The 22,579-nt window shown below is 37.4% G+C and overlaps 2 protein-coding genes across 2 annotated transcripts in view; both read left to right on the plus strand.

Annotated features, from left to right (window-relative positions):
- LOC122068102 (E2F-associated phosphoprotein) overlaps positions 1 to 1,054 on the plus strand; it is a 2,532-nt gene extending 1,478 nt beyond the window's left edge. The window contains exons 2-3 of the mRNA XM_042631976.1: positions 26 to 191; positions 1,024 to 1,054. Of these exons, the coding sequence (XP_042487910.1) occupies positions 26 to 191; positions 1,024 to 1,054 (197 nt within the window). The remainder of the gene's footprint in view (positions 1 to 25; positions 192 to 1,023) is intronic.
- An 8,047-nt stretch (positions 1,055 to 9,101) lies between these two features.
- On the plus strand, positions 9,102 to 13,603 carry LOC122080614 (leucine-rich repeat receptor protein kinase HPCA1-like; the record flags this gene model as incomplete). Its single annotated transcript, XM_042647410.1, has 12 exons — positions 9,102 to 9,214; positions 9,334 to 9,405; positions 9,509 to 9,577; positions 9,698 to 9,772; positions 9,871 to 9,942; positions 10,055 to 10,189; positions 10,304 to 10,782; positions 10,868 to 11,020; positions 11,147 to 11,286; positions 11,378 to 11,597; positions 11,684 to 11,919; positions 12,834 to 13,603. Coding segments are annotated over 12 exons (2,274 nt in total), but the record flags the coding sequence as incomplete, so codon positions are not given.
- Positions 13,604 to 22,579: the final 8,976 nt, after the last annotated feature.

Genomic DNA, 22,579 nt, shown 5'->3' on the forward strand with positions numbered 1-22,579 from the left:
TTTTTTTTTTTTTTTTCGTTCTCAGTTTCTGATGATGATGAAATAGACTACTCTATTAAGCCGGAATTTTACGACTCGGATCTTGATGAAAAAGATGAGTCGTGGATTAATAAGAAAAGGAAAGGCCGTACTTCTGATGCTAACCTTAGTTGTCCAGCTTGCTTCACTACCCTCTGCTTAGAATGCCAAAGGTATGTGCCTTGGTTCTATTTCACTATCATTCATAACATTTTTTTATGCAATTGCTCTTCGATGGCTGGACTGGTTTGACCCTGTCTGTAGACTTAGATTGAGAAGAACTAGGTTCATACCTGGCTTTCGGTTTGGCAGGGATATTGAGGGAATTTTCCTTTTCATTTGGTTATATATATTTTTTAATTTATATTTATTATATTATTCTTGTTTACCAGTCGTAGGAGTTCATTTTGAATTCTACTCTCAATTCAGTTTCGGATTATGATTAGGAGTTATTTAGTTTTTAATTATATATTTAAGTACCCATCCATCAATTCAAGATTGGAATGAAATTGATTTTTCAGTTTTTTTAAGCTTCTGTTAAGCATGCATGGTTGGTGAGTTTTGGTTTGGCTGATCATCTCCCTTCTCTACTTCTCTCAACCACTAGTTCTCTTTATCAGTTGTGTTCTCTCCATAGTCTTCTTCCTATAGTCTTCTTCTCTCCTTGCTATAGGCAGTACCCCTGTTTTCTTAACTAGTTTCAGCTTGCTTTAATATGTTACATCTCATCGAATACTAATTCATATGATCTGAAACTTTGTGATCAACTTTCTGATTGCATTCCCTCTTGGTTTCTTCATTAGTTTATTGTCTATGTTCACATAATCAGTTGCAGATTCCCTGCTCTATTTCTGCAAATTTCTGAAAATCAGCCTGTTGTATCATTTAAAGATCTATAAAATAATGTTTTCTTGGTTAAGGTTTAGCTACTAGGGTTGGGCAATCCTAATGGGAAGGATATATCACTGTTTGATTGGCTTTAAAGTTACAATTCTTTTCTTGTAGATCATGTTTTTCTGTTACTCCTTCCTCTTAAATTCTGAAATTTCAAAAACTATTTGCTTTTAGATACAGAGCCAGTGTAGTGTTTGGTAAATACTTCTAAATTGGTTTTTATTTTTTCTTCTCCCAAAATGCATAAATTTTAAAAACTGTCCAGTTCTGATTTTCCTCCAAGAGTTAAATTCAGATTCTGTTCATCTCTTCCACAAGGGTCCTAAGCTGTTCTGAAATTTCCATTAATCATATTATTCGGAATTGTATCACTTTTTGGGGCCCCTAGAAGCCTATAATGTGGAAGAACAAAAATTTCACTTTAACCTTATTTGCAAATCATAAATGATGAACTCTGATGGATGATGAAGGTATTCTCTTTGTGCCAATCACAGCGGAATCAAGACGAGAACTTGATTTAGTGATGTGGGACAGGTATGACAAAAGTTACTAGTAGGTTTAGAGAATATATGAGGGGGGTAAACTATTTGGGTTATCATATAAAAAAGTGGGATTAGAAGCCTCACTAAGAATAAGAATATTGAACTGTGAATAGTGAAAAAAACTCACTGATGATGTTTTAAGATTCAAAAGACAGTGATAAGAATATGGCCAAAAGCATAAAATCACAAAAAGCAGCAACAAAAATGCCTGAATTTAGCAGTAGATCATCTTTTTCTAGTTGTTCTTTTGCTTCAAAAGGTGGTTCTGATTCTTTTTCAGATGGATTTTGTCTTTCCAAAGGTCATGGTGGAGTTGCTCCAGTTTTGGTCTTATGCTCCTTTTGGTAATAGGGGCAGGTTTCTGTAGCGTGTTACTATCCATGCAAATCAATGGGCTATATGAGAGGAACTGAATTCTATGCTCTTTAGAGGTGGAGTCATCGGTCCTCGTATTGGGAAAGACTAAGATGGCCCATTTGGCAGTGACTGATTCCTTGTTTATGGCAATATATCCTTTATTTGTTTCATGATTGATCTCATATAACCAGATCAGGGAGTGGTTTCTCATCGAGGCATCCTCCAGTGGTTATGCACTACTTATGCCTAGCTAATTTTAATGGGAGTCACTAGCGTAACCCTGGCCCTTCTGGCTGGGGATGTAAACAGAATGAACTCGGAGGTGATACACCAGTATCCAGATTCCATCCGATTAGCATATGTGCTATCCAAAATCAATTGGATATCCATTGGATATCTCAGATGAGTATCCAAATTTGCGCTCGCTAAGGATTTGAGTTTGAGTCCGATAATATCCTATTAAAATTTTGTAATATATAATAAATAAAACAGAACTAATGCATACTTGTTTCTACTTTAGGAATAAAAAAACATTCTAAGCATAAGTTCAATATTTTAATCTGTTTCCTGTTACCACCTGGATATTGAAGGGTATCTGAATTTGTATCCAATATCTAATTATCCAGATATCTGAAGAACCAGATAGAATACGAATTGAGTTTGGGTTTTGGATTATATCCCTATACATATATACATCTGGGTCAGGTTAATTAGAGATGAGGCTGGAACTATCCTAGGAGCTTACTCCCTATAAGTGTAGGGGCTGCGCCTAGAGGGCGGGGGGGGGGGAGCGAAACGACTGCCCTGCCCCACATGAAAGTTGAAAATGCCCACCTTCTTGATGCTTCTAGGTGCACTCCCATTGGCTCCTGCATTGGTGCAAGAAACACGCTCCAGATAGAGAACTTGATGCAAGACATTTGGGGGCTGCTCTACTAGCCGTCTAGCCCTAGCCCAGGCCAATTGGATAGTCCAAGAGATACCATCTCAGGGACAGGCCCAAGCCCTACCAGCCTTGCATTTAGTTTTTATTTCAATTATTGCAGTGTAGTTAGTTTTATTTTAGTTTATTTTACAGGAGCAGTTTTTTTTTTTTGATTGCATGTAATTCAGTTTTCACTTTAGTGGCAGTGTGTTGGGCAGTTGTAACCACCCCCACAGCAAGTATGTAGATATTTCGCCCCTCCCCAACGGTTGTAACACCCTCCTTTTCCTGTTTTTCTTTAAAAAGGCTACTGCAGCCTCTTGGAGGATGGTTGAATTATGGAATTAAAAAAAAAAAAAAAATCTGAATCTTCTTCTCCCCCCCTATATTGAGCTTCTCTCTCTAATTCTTTTTTAATTCCCAAATTCTGCCACTACATTTTTCTGTCTTTTTGTTCTTTTCCCCTATTCTTGTAGTTTCCCTCCCTCCCACGATTTCACCACCCTATCAGAATTCCTCCTCTATTTTTTTTTATTTCCCCTCTTTTCTAACATTATTTATTAGAGGAAATTTCACTCCCCTCCCCTGAATGTTTCATATATTACACTTGGACCCCCTGCGAAGTTTATAATTACAAACGTACCTTGTGGTGTTAACACTGTTAGAATAAGATGTTAAATGTCTTTTATCTCCATCCCTTCAAAAACCGAAGATGTAATCTAGGAGGTATTTCTTGAAGCAATAGAGTGTCATTACCTTTCTTTGGTTGGTTCGATGAGCTCTGAATCTGGGGCTTGACGGTAGCATCCATTGGAGCTATTGATAGGGCAAGGAAGATTTCTGTTTCTAAAAGCCAACATGAGAACTTGAAAGAATCCTGTGAACAAGCTCTTACTGGCTTTCACTTTGACATACAGAGGAGAACCCACAAAGAACAGTAGAGCAGCTATGAGCATGAGAAATGCAGGTATTGCAAAACCCACTTTCCAGCCGAAATTATCTTGAATGTACACAATGACAGTGAGTGCTAGAAGCATAGAACCAGTTGAAGAAGCTCTGTAAGATCCCCTCATTGTTTGGTCTGTCTTTATTGATCAATTGATCTGCTCCAAAGGCAATGGAACATGGCCTAATGCAACCGGCTTCTATGGACATTAGCAGAAATGAGGAGAACAGGAGAGCCAATTGGGGCGACAATGGTTGGCTCAAGGGAGAAGAAGGCTTCGTCTCTGGAACCATTGCTGTTAACCAAAGCAGAATCATCCCCTGTTTAAAACCCACCAAACAATGTTCAAAATTGGATCTTTTGAAAGGATTTGAGTGAAATTAAAGTAAATTAATTAAAGCTTACAAGGAGGCTAGAGAAGGAACCCAAGATGATGACACGAAATCAACCCAAGTAAGAATCAAAGAGGAAAGCTCCAACTATGGTGAAGGCATTGGAAGTAGCAGAGCAAAGCAAGAGAATGGTGGTACCAGTGGTGGCATGCAATTCATAATCTCTCATTAAGTAGAATATCATATTGAGCATTAACCCATAGCTTGCAATCTTCTCAAACGATTTGTTCACTGCATCATTTTTCAAAGGTGGGAGTAATCGATCTTCAAGACTTCAACAATGGCGACCCGGAATCGATCACCAAATCCCTAACTCTCTTCGATTTCAGATTTCAGAACCATAAATCTGAAGTTCAAAAACCCTAACTCTCCCAATTGGTTAATGGTTTCTCAAGGAAGAAGATGAGAATAAGGGTTGATGGCACATAGGTCATCTCCATTGGATCAAGGGTATTTTGGGGTTTAAAACAATTTTGTAACACATGATTCCTCACTTAACGGTTTCTCACTCACGGTCAGGGTACGGTTGATAGAATCTACAACTTAGGAGGGAAAAATTTGTAAGTATAAACTTCGCAAGGGAGGGTTGTGAAATAGATGAAACATTCAGGGGAGGGGAGTGAAATTTCCTCTATTTATTATGCCACAAATACCTTATTCATAAAAATCAACATTAAGCCACATCAAGTCATAAAAAATCAACATTTAGAGAACTATTTTTGTTCTCTAATAATCTTGACTAGTCAAATGATTTTATTTTTACATGAGACTTTTTGTATTAGGTAGAGCACAAAACCGACTTTCCAACAAAAATCCAAGATTTTTTAAATCTTATATATATTGAAGGAGTTATATTTTGATCAAACCATATTTGGTGTGTGCAAATGCTATTTGAAATCAACTTGAATGGAAACAAATTTTTAGACATCAAAACAAAAGATTATTTTTCCATTCTTCTGGTTTTTAGTGATGCTATCACTATAAGATTTATGAATTTTTTTGGTTTGACAAAAAACCCTAGCAATTGAAAGTTGGAAGTTGCCCCTACAACCGAAAATTCAGTTTTTATTCTTGAATTGGGGGGAGTTGACTTTTTATCAATTTGGAATTTGAATGTTTAACTATTTCTATTAGATTAATTTGGGGCGGGGGTGTTTGCTTATTTATGAATACTATCTTAAGTAAATAAAAATAATTTATTTAAACAATATGTGGCATAAATAATTGTCAAACCTGATTCAAGCCCATGCTTCAAATTAAACCAGCGCCTTGCACTAAGGTGACAGTTGCCTAGACCCCAACAAAACTTCCTGGACGGCTAGCCAGTTAATGCAAAATCAAGGCTGAACCATGTTGATTGTTGACCCTTCGGGCAAAATCTCGACCAAGGTGAACTGGGTCTAAATTGGTTCTGGGTTTAATAGGATTTGTTAGGGTTTATTTAATTAGGGAAATATTGAGTTATTTTATTTGGAAAATATGCAATCTTTTATTTTGATAGTTATCAGGCTAATTAGGGAGTTGCCAATTGAAGTTTTATTGTGTTTCTATTTTAGTGTAGGTTAGAAGATTTTATTTGATTTTAGTTTTAGAATTTTTAAGAAGTTTGAATTTTAGTTTGGTATAAAAAGGTATGTAACCCAACATGTTAAGCATGATCTTGAAGTATGGGTTGGATGAGTTGTTGATTGTGCCGAGTAGGTACTTAACAATGGTCGTGTGACATCTCCTTAACCCCCCTTGTGCGATTCCCTTTCTCTTTCTTTCTCTCTTATTCTTCTTTCTTGTCTCCCTTTTTCCCTCTACTTTCGTTTCCCTCTGTTCTGGGTGAAAATATCAGATTAAAAAGAGAGTTTGCTTAAGTCGACTTCCAATCGATTGACTCTGAGATTTGGCTTGAAGGTATCCTCTACCTTAGGCGATTCAATCTCCCTGACCCAGATCCAAAAACCCTCTTATATCTTGAGTGTGAAACCAAGTTTTAGACCTGCAACTAAACCAGATCTGAGAATATCGATAGGTTCAGTTGCAGAAGTCTTCCAGAGTCTAATACTGAGTATGCTGGTCTGATTATCGCTTGCATCTAGAAAGGGCTTAGAGTCACAGATCTCATCTACGAGATTTATTGTCTTGGTTGGATTCTTATTGGTTGAGTTTCATCAATCGAGGCTCAATGTTTCTTCTACTAGTTTTTGGTTTCAATGTAAGGAAGAAGAAGAGTTCCCTTTATTGCTTAATCTTTTTTTTTCCCCCATATTATCCTCCTCCTTTAAGTTAATTCAGTACTATCCTTATTTTTATCTTCCTTCCTAGTTTATCCTTAGACGGTAATACTTCATCCCTCCATATCCCATCAACCGATTGGCATCTTAGAATATCTTGTTATTTACAAAATTGCCATTAGCCCTTGATATTTGAGTATTTGCTATTTGGATGGGCCCATAAGAGATCCGATTCCGATTTTGGAACCCAGATCCACATCAGCTGCACCTTGACAACTATGACCCAAGGTATCTCACCTCAACTCACCACATCCCACAGTACCATGGTAACTAAAACTGAGCTTTCTTTCATTCAATCGACCTTGTGGATAGTCTTAAGGCCTTTACAATTAAATAGGTGCTTTTAGCTCAAAAAAAACAGAAAATAGAAAGTTCTGAAATGGAGTCCAGACCCTTGTACAGCAAGAACTTTATAATGAAAGAAAGAAAAAACAACTGAAATCTAAATAATATCTTGTAACTATAATCTAATTAATATTTAGTAATATCTGAAATAGAAGCTAAATAAAACAGAATATGAAAGCTGGCTCCCTTTCTCCATGCAAGAGCTGTTAAGTGATCCTAATGGGCTAGAAACTAAGCCCAACCCAAGGACTGGCTCAATACTAGGCTGGCTGGGCTTGAACAACATTGCTGGACTATCTTCACTTCCCTCCATCGATTACATCACCCACTGCATATATGTAAAGACACTAAAACTATTCCTACTTCTAGCCTCCTATTATGACTCTCAAGTCTCTCTTACTTAAATCTTACATCCTAATTAAACTAAGACTCTTGATATGATTATAATTACATAACCCCTCTTCCATGATTCTGTAAATACTAAAATGACAATGACTAAGTTTCTCTTCACCTATGGTGAAGAGATATCCTGCCTTTATTGTCATCGGGGATGATTTTTAAGGGCAGTGTCATTATTTTCATCCTTATATATTGTTACAGAATTATTTGAATGTCTTGTTGGACCAAAGTACTTGAATATAATTGATATGGTGTAATATGTATAAAAAAATGATATGTTGTGAGCAAAGCCAGGTTGGACTTGGGAAATTGATGCAGTTAAATCATAAACGTGGGCTTATTTAGTGATAATAAGCTTTGGTTGGCTTTTGGTCCAAGGTTCTTTTTTTTTGTTATATTAGGTTATTTTAATGGGACTAAAATATGGGATTTATTAGTTTTTTAAGTTGGCGTCTTAGTAGTAGGTTTTTATTTCACTTCTTATTTATTATTTCATCTTCTCTCTAGCTGGAAAGGTACGATGTTAACAATCCAGCTTATCTCTATTTTTAGAATCAGTCTTTTAGTAAAATAGGTTATTGTATTTTTATTATCTTCTTTTGGATAAGGTTTGTCTGTAATGAGTTATAGTGCCATCCTACTTGGGTTAACTCACATTTTGAATAGATGTAATGACAATAGGCATTTCTAACCATTTGAAGTAATACACCAGTTCAGATTTCCTGAATTTTCCTGCTGTGTATTCAGCATAGTTGTCAAGGCGTCGCCTTATTGCACTGCATACTGCCTTGTGTTTAAGTAAATGCTTTTTATATTTGTTATTTCATTTACTTAAGATATTATTCATAAATAAGCAAATACCCCCTATTTGAATCCAATAAAAATAGTTTAAAAATCAAATTCCAAAAGGATAAAAAGTCAACCCCCCAGTCCAAGAAGAAAAACTGGATTTGGGTTATAGGGGCGATTTTCAACTTTTAAATGCTGGAGTTTTTCTCAATTATGAAAATTTTATAAATTCTATCATGTTAAAACATTGTTAAAAACCAAAAGTCCGGTAAAATAATTTTTTGTTTTGATATCCATAAAATTATTTTCATTCAGGCGATTTTAACAGCATTCGCACACTTAAAAATAAGTTTGACCGGAGCATAACTTTGTCATTACAACTTAGATTTAAGTAATCTTAGACTTTTTGGAAAGCTGGTTTTATATTATAACTGATACAAAAAGTCTCATGTAAAAATAATATCATTTGACCAGTCAAATTTATTATAGAACCAGAGCATTTCTCTAAATTTTGATTTTTTATAACTTAATATGACTTAATGTTAATTTTTTATGATTTAATATGGCTAAATGTTGATTTTTAATGACTTGATGTTGCTTAATCTTGATTTTTTATGATACAAAATATATATAGCTTACTAAATAATGTTAGAAAATAGGAAAAATAAAAAATAACAATTGTTCGTCTCAAGGCGTGCACCTTCTCACCTAAGCGCTTAGACAACCCTCCACCGCCTTGGTTCGCCTTGGCGCCGTGACAGCTATGGTGTTACCTATTTAACCCAGTCCAACTCCTTTTTCTCATATAAAATATAAGCTCTAGCGGAACTGTTGGAATTATAATTTCAAGAAGAATGGGAATATTGCATTAGTTGTGTTCTCTAAACCATCAACTTTTGTTGGAATCTTTCTTGGTTGTTATTTGGCATTCTAAACTTTTGCAACTATTATTAGTTCTAATGATTTGATTCCAGGTCAACATATAATGTAATATGTGCCCGAAATGGATACAATATTGTTTCTTTCGTACAATTATTTAAATTAAAATCGTTGCCTATTTTTAATGAATACTGTTGGTCTTAAGCCCTGTAAAAGAGTAAGTTGTTTTAGATTGGCAGCTGGGGCAATCCTTCAGCTGAAGTGCCAACCAAAGAATGGTTAACAAAACCGCTTCCACCATGAATACAAGTTATAGTGCCTACTTAATCTTCCTTCTCTGTGGTTCATTCAACACTTGTGTTTCTTGGTGGCAGACTATTTGATGGAAACCAGCTAAGTGGGAAAATCCCATCTACAGTAGGACTTGTTCAAACACTTGAGGTTCTGTGAGTGGCCTCCAACAATATCTGTTTAATTCTTGTTTTGTAGCTAACTGCTCCATTTTATTCTTCATGTTTTCCCTATAAACACTGTTTACATGTAAATTGCTTACATTTTCCAACAGTCGCCTGGATAGGAACTCTCTAATAGGACCGGTCCCATCTAACCTCAACAACCTCACAAGCATCAATGAACTGTGAGTATTCTCGATTCTCTGTTGTCAGTTGCAGTGATTTTGTTGCATTTTGCAGGTATTCAGCAGCAGCTTCCCTCCCTAATTCTCTGATATTTGATCTCAGGAATTTGGCACATAATCAACTGACAGGCTCAGTGCCTGACCTAACTGGAATGGACTCCCTCAATTACGTGTAAGAAGACAGCATAGAGTTCCTATAATAAGTAATTTGTCTTACAAAATAAAATGTATCTTGCTTTTTTTGGTCCTAGACTAATGAAAGCCTGGTTGAATGGTTTTACTCTCTATCTAGGGACTTGAGCAATAACTCATTTGCCCAATCAGAAGCTCCAAGTTGGTTCTCAACCATACAATCTCTCACTACTCTGTGAGTTTTCTTAATACTTGATGGTCTTACGTGATATAAGAAACTTCCTTGAACTAATGGTCCAATTTTTTTGAACTCCTTTTTTGGTGGATGGACAGTGTAATGGAATATGGAACACTTCAAGGAAAAGTGCCACAAAAGCTTTTCAGTTTTCCACAACTACAACAAATGTAAGTGTTGAGATAGAAAATGGCTGACATGGCAAAAAATATAAATTTCAAAAAAAAAATTATCAATATTACAGGATGAGAAATCAATCTGTATCTTGCAAACTTTGCGCAGAAAACTTAGGAACAATGCATTGAATAACACTTTGGACATGGGAGACAGCATTAGCCAGCAACTGCAGCTTGTTGATTTGCAAAACAACCACATTTCCTCTGTAACATTGAACTCTGCGTATAGAAATACTCTAATGTGAGAACATGCATCTGCAGTAAACTGATTATACTAAGTACTTTTTTTATGCTTATGATTGTGCATATATTATGCCTTCTCCACTTTTCATTTTTCTTAGTTGATGTGCTGCAGACTAACTGGTAACCCGGTCTGCACTACTGGTATCTCAAATACAAACTATTGCCAACTTCAGAAACAAACAACAAATCCCTATTCAACCAGCCTAGCTAATTGTGGAACCAAATCATGTCCCCCTGACCAGGGGCTAAGTCCTCAGAGTTGTGAGTGTGCATATCCATATGAAGGGACATTGTATTTTAGAGCACCTTCCTTTCGAGATTTGTCCAACATCTCTACATTTCATGCATTGGAAATGAGCCTGTGGATCAAGCTTGGCCTAACCCCTGGTTCAGTCTCTCTTCAGAACTCCTTCTTTAATGTGGATGACTATCTTCAGATCCAGTTAGAACTCTTTCCGTCCATCGGAAATGGAAAGTATTTTAATCGGTCAGAAATACAGAGGATTGGGTTTTACCTGAGCAATCAAACATATAAGCCTCCTCCTGAGTTTGGACCTTACTATTTCATTGCATCTCCTTATGCTTTCCCAGGTAATTTAATCCCATCTTTACTTGTGAATATTGTTTGAGGATACTTTTCAAATGATTGAATGAATTGAAACCAAAAATCTTTCAGTTGAACTTGGAGGAACTTCTTTAAGCATAGGTGTAATTGTCGGAATAGGAACTGGTTGTGGTGTTCTCATCCTCATACTCATGGGTGTTGGAATCTACATATTTCAACAAAAATGGCGTGCTGAGAGAGCCATTGAGTTGAGTAAGCCATTCGGTAATGTATTGCAACAACTGTTATGGGGCTACTGTTTTTAGTGCTCTTTTGAATTGAAGAAGATGGGCATATGACACTGTTCCCAAAATTATTGGTTTGTTTTAACTGTTCTTCTCTACCTTTCAGCATCATGGGGTCCTAGCGGTGAAGATAGTGGTGGTCCTCCACAATTGAAAGGGGCCAGATGGTTCTCATATGATGAACTCAAAAAGTGCACCAACAATTTTTCAGAAAGCAATGAAATTGGATTTGGGGGCTATGGCAAGGTGATCCTGTCCATTCCTTGAGACTTATAGTTTTGCGGGATTTTTTTTTTAATAGGAATTCCATTGATCAGTTATTGCCTATTTTCTTTAGGTTTATAGAGGGATGCTCTCAAGTGGACTTGTGGTGGCAATCAAAAGAGCTCAACAAGGATCAATGCAGGGTGGGCTTGAGTTCAAGACTGAAATTGAGTTGCTTTCTCGGGTTCATCATAAGAACCTCGTGGGACTTGTTGGATTTTGTTTTGAGCAAGGAGAACAAATGCTGGTTTATGAATTTATGCCTAATGGGACACTTAGAGACAACTTGTCTGGTAATTTTTGTTTATACGAAGCTTCTATTATTATGTATATCTCTTGAATGCATTGGTAGAATTATGCTGGAAATTTTTGATTGTAGGGAAATCAGGCATTCCCTTGGATTGGAAACGAAGACTTTGCATTGCTCTTGGTTCAGCTAGAGGATTAGCATATCTTCATGACTTGGCTAATCCTCCTATAATTCATAGAGATGTCAAGTCTACTAATATTCTATTGGATGAAAATTTAACTGCAAAAGTTGCAGATTTTGGCCTGTCAAAATTGGTATCAGATAGTGGCAAGGGGCACATATCCACTCAAGTTAAAGGCACATTGGTGAGTATTACTAGCTATTATATAGAAACTTTCTGGTTTAGAAATGGCTAATGCACTTGATAGGACTAGGAGTTAGGCTTGCTCTTGTAATTTGCTTACAGTGGGAGCTCTCCTAAGTAGTATTTGCTTATGGACTTAGCATATCACAGAACCGTGTAATTCAATCACTTGTCTGTTCTTATTTTCTCCTATGTAAGAAAGTAACATTAGTTTGGCCAATTGGGTAGAATATATTTTAACAAAAATGATGTCGCAACCTGTTTGAAGGTACCATTGAAGACTAGTGATTAGTGCTGGATGCCTCTTCCCTAACTAAATGGGTTAGGTTACATGGATCCCATTTCACTTGTAAACTTTGCTTTAAAAGCCATGCTTGTTGCCTAACTAAATCCAGCCACATCTTTGTCCACCATTTCTCCCCAAGTCGTTACCTCACCCATTTATCCTTTAGCTTCTCTGACTTACATCTCACTCTTCTTCCCCTTCCCTGACAACTGTTATTAATAGGCTCTTCGGTAATCAGGTACTAGTGTATAGAGGTATTGTGGGATAGAGTCAAAGAAACCAGCTTACTACTAGATGATGCTGGCACCAAATGCATTTTTGGTTGAAATTTATTTAATAAGAGCCAAAGCAAACACACTAGTAGTCGACTTAGTTTCAATGAGGGTGTGAAGCCACATCTGCTTAAGTAAAAATAAATCATCTCAAAACTGAGTAGGTCTAAATTGAGTTGTTTATTTTGCATTTTTCCTTTCCAGGCCGTGAGGTAGTCAATCGTCCAACTTATGTGATTAACCTTCTTGCCTATGTCATCATCTAGTTAAACTGATGAATGTAAATACTCAAGTAGGCTTCTAATGTTACAGAATTAATTTTTTATTTAGTGACCTTTCTATTCCATCTTGTTACAGGGTTATCTAGATCCTGAGTATTATATGACTCAACAATTGACAGAGAAGAGTGATGTTTACAGCTTTGGCATAGTGATGCTTGAATTGGTTACTTCCAAGCAACCAATAGAGAAGGGGAAGTATATTGTCCGCGAGGTGCAAATAGCTATGGATAAAAATGACAAAGAATACTATGGCTTAGAAGAGATATTAGATCCAAAAATTAGAAATCTACAAAATCCCATAGGTTTTGTGAGATTTGTGGATTTGGCCCTGCACTGTGTAGAAGAATCAGCTGAAGACCGTCCAACAATGAGTGATGTTGTGAAGGGGATTGAAGGCATATTACAACAAGATGGTGTGATCACAAAATCAACCTCAGCATCCTCGTCCGCTGCAGAATTTCGAACTACCAAGGGAAAACCTCAACATCCCTATGATGATGCTTTGCCGAAGAAGGATGTAAACAACAGTGATGCCTTTGACTACAGTGGTGGATACATGCTCTCTACCAGAGTTGAACCCAAGTAGAACGCTGTTTCTTTGATTTTTTTTCTTGTCTTCTTGAATTCAGCCTAATTTTTATTGTATGTTTCTTTATCTAACACCTTTCTATTTTCTTTTCCTTCCTCCTCCCCCCCCCCCCCCCCCCTTCTTTTCCCATGGTCTTGTGAGGGAAGGGGGTCAATGATTCGTTCCTAGTGGATGGAGGTGTTCGGATCCTATCTTTGTGTGGCCTAATTCTCTTGTTCAATGATTCGTTCCTAGTAGATGGAGGTGTTCGGATCCTATCTTTATGTGGCCTAATTCTCTTGTTTGACAAATAGTCCGCAATTCAATCGTACCATTAATCACATTGTACAATGTAGTAGGTATAGTTTAGTGGTAAAAATTGACTCATTCTATAACTGAAATAGTTAAGGATCGGTTTGATTCCAATAAAAAACTTTATTTGCAAAATTCCATCACTTACCTCTTTCATAAATTCAGAATGAACCACTAGCGGATTCCACTTACCATCAACAATAAAAATCGAACTACTTTGGCTGGGAGATTAGAAAATGGTTCAGCGGCGACATTTTATGAACGGATTGCTCTCCTAATCACCTGTACTTCCAAAAGCAAGCAAATAGGAAAAAAAAAAAAAAAAAAAACTCATTCCCCACGATCCATTCTTTCTTGGATGATACTAAATTCCAAACTTTTTAGGTGCCAAATCAAATAGAAGATGAATAAGAAGATTTTGGCCGCGTTTGATTGTACAATTTTTTGGAAAGTATTTTTGTAGAATCGTGATTCAATAATTTTAGTCATGTTTGGTAGTTAATGAACATGATTCTTAGAAGAATTAAGTGACTCTTCTGACATGTCTTTTCGCACGTGAAGTGATTCTTTTGTGAGAATGTCTCAAGAAGAGATCTCACATAAGAATCAGACGATTCTTCTCCTAATATAAAACCCACATGTTCACGTCAGATTCACAATTATCGGGCTGTGATTTAGAGATGCCTTAGCTCCCACCGACAACTCCCTCTTGCCTTGCGCAAAGAAATTGTTGCAACTCCTCCTGTAGCTTCTCTCCCTAAAAGCTCACCTACAAATAATTGGCGCTGCTCCTCCCAGCTTCTCTCCTTGAAGCTTGTCTGCAAACAATTCTTGTGTGTGATCTCTTGCTGAAAACCCACTTAGGAAAGAACTCAATCTTTGCTGCTCCTTACTGCTTCTCTTCCTAAAACGAGGGCAAACAGATATTGCTACGGAAAGTTACCTCCGTAAGGAAATTGGACACATGGCACTTATTTAGCGTAAGACCAGTTTAACTCATTTGCTCGTACGAGCAGACGATCCGCCCTCGAAAAATCCCCAGTCCAAATGCTTACCAATATAGAAAGTTCCAGTAAAACTTCATGATGCAGTAGGGACTCTCGGTTGGGCCAGGGCTGTATCTGCCCCAAATTTTTGGTTAATTCAAACCCATATCGAGTAGCATTGGAGGGACCTGAGTCTCTGGTTTTTTCTTCTGTCGTGGGTTATCTCTGACGCCAAAGGGATGAGAAGGAAACAATGTGATTCTACATGATCACTTTCACCAAAAAGTGATTCTACGTGATCACGTTGGTTTTCAAGACGAAAATAATGTGATTCCACCTCAACAGTTATACACATTAAGTAAGGTTGGGGTTATTTTAGGAAGTTTGCTTTTACTTTTTCTTGGACCCCATGAACAATAACTAACTTTGGGGATTAAGTAAACTTAAAACTAATGAATGTAAAATAAACTTTAAACCTTCTTATCTTGTAATAAATTAACTTATTTAGTGAATCTAGATAATTCCCCTTTAATTTATTCACTCTCTCTATCTATCTATCTATTTTCATAAACATCTTTATATTAAAACCAACTTGGCCAATCATGAAAAAATGGATAATTACTTGGACAACTCCTATACTAGGGCTAGATTGCTTGACTCCCAAATTATTGAAAAGTTTGCTTGGACACCCTTTGTATTTTAGATTTATTAAAACTAGTCACTGTGAGATAGTTAAGGGAAAATTACATGATTATCCACTTTTGAGTTTTCCTTTACAAAATTACCCATAAAAAGTTTTGGTTAACAAAAATACCCAAAATTATGTTTGGGTTTACAAAACTACCCACCCAAAGTTTCAGTTAACAAAAATACCCAAAATCAGGTTTGGGTTTACAAAACTACCCAAAATAGTGATTCTTCATCTTCCACATATAATATGTATTTTTTACGGAAAATTACTTGATTACCCACTTACGGGTTTCCCTTTACAAAATTACCCACCAAAATTTTTAGTTAACAAAAATACCCAAAATTAGGTTTTCATTTACAAAATTACCCACTTAAAGTTTAAGTTAACAAAAATATCTAAAATTGAGTTTGGGTTTACAAAACTACCCACTCAAAGTTTCAGTAATAAAAAAAAACTTGATTATATGTGGAAGATGAATACTCACTATTTTGGGTAGTTTTATAAACCCAAACCTGATTTTGGGTATTTTTGTTAACTGAAACTTTTGGTGGGTAGTTTTGTAAAACCAAACCGAATTTTGGGTATTTTTGTTAATCAAAACTTTTTGTGGGTAATTTTGTAATCATGTAATTTTTCCTATTTTTTATTACTAAAACTTTGAGTGGGTAGTTTTGTAAATCCAAACTCAATTTTGGATTTTTTTATTAACTTAAACTTTAAGTGTGTAATTTTGTAAAGGGAAACCTAATTTTGGGTATTTTTGTTAACTGAAACTTTTGATGTGTAATTTTGTAAAAAAAAAAACCCAAAAGTGGGTAATCTTGTAATTTTGCCGATAGTTAATAACCATTCAATGATGACATCATGTGTGGGGAAAATCGTAAATTCAAAATAATCCTTTTCTCTCCTCTCCTTCTTCTTCCTCTTCCAACGAAGGAACACCACTCCCTCCTCTACAACCCCATCCCATTGGCGATTTGGAATCTCTGGTTTGGGGCAAAACAAACATAGTCTCTGCACTCCTACTGTTGCGAACTGCACCACCGCCCTTCCCTTCCTTGCTGATCCAACTCCCGCCCAGCCCTGCAACCCTACCTCCTCCTTCCAAATTCGACCTTCCCTTGTTTTCAGTATGATTAAAAAAACAGGGAAGCACTTGCGGTCCCTGGAGTCATTTGCATCAACACGACGATGCCAACAAGGTGAAAGCACACGGTGCCTAGATCTTGAATGCCCACGACATGGATCTTGTCTTTGAATCCGATGTTGGGCGACAAATCTTGATGCACATTTGATTTCGTCTTTGCGCCTGGCTTCCTTGCCGCGAGTTCATTGATTGAATCCTCAAGATCGATGGAATCGTTGCCATTCAACTGAGCAACGACCCCTCGAATGCCTTCCACGAACCTTCGAATTACAAAATTATCCATATAATTAATCTTTTACAGAGACCAGCAGATATAAAGATATAATTAAATGGAAAAAGATATCTGTTGTTTCGTGTCCATACACTGCGGTTGAGCGCTTGCGGTACCACCTATAAGAATTGAGCAATGCAGGCCAAATGAATGATCAATGTGACGAACTCAAGAAGCTACTGCATGGAGCTCTGTTGAACCATCTCAGATTATTATTGCTCCTCTTATTCATTATTTTTAGAATAACTTTATCTGCTGCAATTATGTAAGACTTCCGTTTTCCTTTGGTTTTGCAAATGAAGGTGGACTCAAATGATGCCGTCTTTAACACTCTGTTAAGAAGCTTCAGGAAGTTTCTTCTATGCTGGATCTAGATCCAGAGCTAACACATGATAGAAATGAGAGCAAATATAGGTTCACTTAAAGGTTGACGCATTTTGAGACACGGATCTCGTCTCTGAATCCAACGTCGAGCGACAGAGCTTGATCCTAGATGGCACAGTTGAATTCGTCTTTGCATATGGATTTCTTGCCGGCGAGTTCATCGATAGAAGGGGTGGTGGTTGCAGCGGTGATGTGAGAGAGAGAGAGAGAGAGCTACGACGTTGATGGAGAGAAATGCAGGGGTGGCCACATTGAACTATTGGTATCTTTTTTTCTTCATCCGACGATTCCGAAGGTGCTGGCGTGGATGGATATGGAAAAATAGTAAAATTGCTTTTCATTCAACCAATAACAGCAGACCAACATCGTTAGGTTTTTGGAGCTTCAAGTAAACTTGTCAATAGTTTATCATGGTACATGTGTCACGCCCTATTCCCATAGAACTGGACTTGTGACTGGGTTCTTTCCAGGTAATCCAAAACAGGATCATCTGATACAGTAACCACAGCACATCAAGCTACACAGAATCAATGGAGTATAATAATACAAATACAGTGGAAGTCTTATCATAACTGTTAACCTATAATTTTCATATGCTCTTGATACCTAAATTGTTATACATAAAATATTTACATGCGAGCCTGTATACATGATATTTACATAAGAAATAGCAATTTAAATATCGAGAACACAAAAAGGGAAATATACCAAAAAGAATAAAAAACACATCAAGCTAAATCTGCAACTGTTGCCCAGCAACACAACTCTTACACGGGTAGCCTTCACCATAATCAAATTCTTCAGAGACCCACCAATCCCCCACTGGGGTTTCGTTAGTGGGACCCGACACGAGCTCCTCTACTGAATAGCCTGTAAAATCAGCTAAAAATGTGTGTATACGAGGGGTGAGCTCACTAGCTCAGTAAATGAAAGGAAAGACGTACACAAGCAAATGCAAAGCAAATGATACTATATGCATGAGATTCATTTTAGTCCTATTCCATCTAAACAAATCATTATAGGTCATAAGTAACGTGCTACTTACAACCACAGTGCGCTTATGCCCCGAGTCTGATACGCGTTCTCCATCCCGTGATACGCCCATAGGGTTGTCGAAGAAGGCCTACCGTGAGCACTCGAAAAAGTAAATCGTGGTCGAACTACAGCAGAAATTAAAAACAGTACGATTGGCCCTCTGAATATTTCATCAAGGTTTCCAACTGTCCTAATGATCAGCCAGACGTACTTCTAACCACCACTACGGCTCGCGATCGATTCTACCCCTCAGTGATAACCTAACATGTAAACTTCTATTGGGAAGGGTCATAGCACGAGAGTTTATAAAATTCTAACCACATGCTCCTACATAAGATAGTAAAACTGCATAGTTCTTCTATTTCCCATTCTATGGTGAACCAATGCATTTGTTTTCAAGCCGACTACGACATCTATTTTAGAAAATCCCACACATGTTCGGCAAATCGGTATTATATACATCACATGATAAATCCATTCTCAAGATGCAACATATAATAATGCATATAGAATTTAATATTTAACATGTTCAGTTCTAAATGCATCATTTAATCATCAACCATATGCATGAGAATGACAATCGGAATGTCAATATAGTCCATGAATACAATGGATGCCAAAAATATTCCACAAATTAAGAATCAAAGTTCTGTTCCCACTTACCTATTTTCGTAGAAGAATCGGCATTCGCTGTCCGGGTAAGATCCAGAGTGAGAGGATGAGTTTTTTGAATCCTAGCACAGATAAAGGATTTAGAAATACGTATAAATTGGGACCATAAACGACGTAGGATATGGTCTCTATGCGAATAATAGCGTAAGAAAGGTTATCGACGAATTTGGATTCAATCGGAGCTCATTTGGGCTATAGGTAGGTCATACATATGGGTCAGGGAACCCACTAGTGAAATTTGCAAGACCGACGAATCATACAGGCGGGTCAGGAACTTGTCGGTCTTACTCGCTGGTAGAGCCAGAGGCGTAGGAGTGACTGGTAGGTCACACTAGCGAGTCAGGCACCTGCTGGTCTCACCTGTCGATAGAACCCAAGGGCTCAGGTGTAATTGATAGGTCTTCACCGGTGGGCCAGACACCCACCGGTCTTACCCGTCGATTTTCTCGAATTTTGCTGCTTTTCTTCCTTCTTCCATTCCAACACTTGAAACTCCAATGGAGTGATTCCCACATCATTCCCCACACCATCTAAGCTTTATCTACTGGATTTCATCATGGATCTAAGACAAATACAAGATTTGGGAGAAGAATCATACCTTTGCTTGTAAAAATCCCAAATCTTGAATTCCTTTTCCCTAAACTCAAATGACACTTCAATAACCTCCAATCTTTGTTCCTCTCCTCAAATACTTCAAAGAAAATCACACACAATGGCTTTGTTACCCTCTAGATCAAACATATACAAAGAAGGTGTCATCAACCTCAAGATTCATGGTGTTACTTACCTCAAAATGAAGATCTCAAGTCACCGGATACTATTCTAGTGACGAAAAGGCGAGGTGCAACTCTGGAATCCAAGGGGTGAGCCTCCTTTCCCTTCCTTCTCTCCTTCTTCCTCTTTTTCCCTCTTCTTTACTCCTCTCACCCACTTTGATAAAAACCATAAATGAGGGAGAGAAAGAGTTATGAAGGCTATTTATACCCTAGTGTTATAAATATCTTGTGAGGTCAATTTGGTTTTGCCCATTTATGAACCAAAACACATTAAATCACATTTTCAGGCGATGTAGCCGACATCTTTGGGCATACAAGACCTCATTACGACAAGGAGGGAGAAATGCACAAGCTCATCCAAGCTGGGCACTTTGGGGTCCACAAAACCCCAACAAGTGGGTCATATTGGTGGGTCTCGCACCTACTAGTGACACCCACCAATTGGACAGACAAGCCAACCTTGCTGTATTTTGGAAGAAAATAGAGTCTTAACATGTACTTCACTCCCGCCACATGTTGTGGATCAAGTTCCTACCATTCAAGTACGATAGCGTACCTTTCCTATTCATACATGGCCTTGTGATATGTGCAAGGGCACGGCTTAGGTATGCGGATCATCTTGGGTACCGACTCAATCTCATCCGGCCACCCGGCATTTGACGTCACCTTTGCCATCATGTACCACAAGGCACTGGCATCAACCCGTTCTGGTTTAGACCCTGCAAGACCAAACCGAACCAACCGATCAATAAACTAGGGTTTAAATAGCAGGGCTCTACAACAGGGGTGTTCAAGTAATTATCCCTAAAACAATTCATCAACCTCTCTTATTTATTTATTTATTTTATTAAACATCCTATTTTGGCACAGTGCTGATTTTAGGTATCAATATCTACCAATACCAATTCGATATTGATCCCATTTTTTTTTAATCACATTTTGGCACAATGGTGTTAGGTATAGAACTTTGCTGATATTGATCGGTGTTAGAAAAAATGGATAAAAATCGTCTATTTTTCTTCATCGGTGTTTTGATGTGTTTTGTTGTGTTTTGCTACCTACAGAAGAGGACACGTGTCCTTTAAACCAACAGCTAAGATTACTTTTGTTTGTCTGGTTGTTACTAAATCCGGTTTAGATTAATAGATAACTCGAACCAACAACTTGAACCGATTCTGACCAAACAACTCAGACAGTTTTTGAATTTCAAATCCCTAAAAGGAGATTTGAAATTCGAAATCCCTATTTGCAAAAGTTTGCCATTTCACGATTCTCTCTTTCACCCCTCTCACTGCATCTCTCTCACACCACTCTCTCTACAAACGAGTCCCTCTCTCACCCTTCTCACTATAGCAGGAGAAACCCTAGCAGTGGTTTCTTCTGCTGCTCCCGATCAAGGTCGAAGCTCACAAAGGGGTTTTACCACTATTGGAAGGGGATTAGTTGTCTCTCTCTCTCGTGAAGATTAGGGTATAAGGTTTCTTCTGCTGCTCTACTCACGAAGCTCGTGGGTTGCTCTACGAAGGTTTCTCTCTCCTAGCAAAGGTTGCTCTACTCACGAAACTGGTGGGTTGGTCCGGAACCCTTCTTAAATTCATTATGTTTTTAAGCTAAAATGAACAATTCCTCATCTTCCCCCTCCTCTGGGAAGATCTGAAATGATTAAGCTGACAAGTGTCTATCTCTTCAATGGATAAGAAGCTGTGTAATTTTCCAATTTGGCAGAGTTCTTGAAAGATCCTTTTATTTTAACTTGTAACCTTTTAAATCAGTGTAATTCTCCAAATTTTTTTCCTCCTCCTGCCAATTTCCACACCCATTTTTGTTTTTAATTACTTAGCATCTTCATTATTTCCTTACAACTCTTATTGAGATGAACTTCCCTAGGTTCAGTCCCATCAAATCATGCATTCATACAAGCTTTCACCGGCATTCCTGTAATCAACAAAAAGGCCTCCTTCACACAACTGCTAGGACCAAGGAGATCACCATCTCCATTAAAACCCATTGTTAGTTTAAAGGCAGTGCCTGCTAAAGTTGATTGGCAGTGTTTAGCCAAAGTAATTGATGAAAAGTCAAGGTAATTGGCTGTATTTCGTCAAGATTCGTGATGTATGGCAGTATTTAGCCAAAGTCTGTGACTTATGACGGTATTTAACCTAAGTCAAAATAAGTGGTGGTTTACCACAGGCGATTTGTCAAAGTTTGTAATTTATGATAGTATTTAACATAAATCAATGGCAGTGGTGATTAACCATAGGTGGTTTGCCAAAGTTTTGGATTTATGGTGGTATTTAACTTAAATTCATGGAAGTGGCAGTTAGCCATAGGCGGTATGCAAAAGTAAGATATTAATTCAAGAAAATGGCGGTTTGCCTAAGTGTTGATTAATATCAAAGTTTACTATCTGTGATGTTTTCAAGGTAGACTGATCTTTAGATCAGGAAATGACCTATAAGGAAATGTATATTTCATGTGATCATAGGTATGATATCAATTATTTATATATATATGTTTCCAGGCGATTTGGATTGATAGTTTTCTATTGTTTGTAACAGTAGATAGTTACATACCGTATATTGAGGTATATTTTCTACTATTGTTCAACAGTAGAGATTATTGATTGAAACAAAGTTTGTTTGAGTGGTGCTCAGTCTTGAAATTATTTAGCCAGGTGTCAAAGGAAAGACATCAGTATCAATGTAGCCCAAGTGGGAGATTGTTAGGATTTTTATATGGACTTGATTGATACCGATTGATTCATTGAGCCCAATAATTATAGACCCACTCTGATTAAGAAACTGTTGGATTTATGGGCTAAATTAATTATTCGGGTTGATTAAATGGGTGAGAGTCAAATTGCATAATCTGGTTCGATCCACTCTCAAGTTTAGGGATATGCTGGCTCAAGCCATTGTGGTTTAGGGTTTTGAGTGCAGGACAGTATTATAAATACTAGGTTTTGGGTCCCTACAGCTAT

This window comes from Macadamia integrifolia, chromosome 1, assembly GCF_013358625.1.
Source record: "Macadamia integrifolia cultivar HAES 741 chromosome 1, SCU_Mint_v3, whole genome shotgun sequence".
NCBI classification, from domain to species: domain Eukaryota; kingdom Viridiplantae; phylum Streptophyta; class Magnoliopsida; order Proteales; family Proteaceae; genus Macadamia; species Macadamia integrifolia.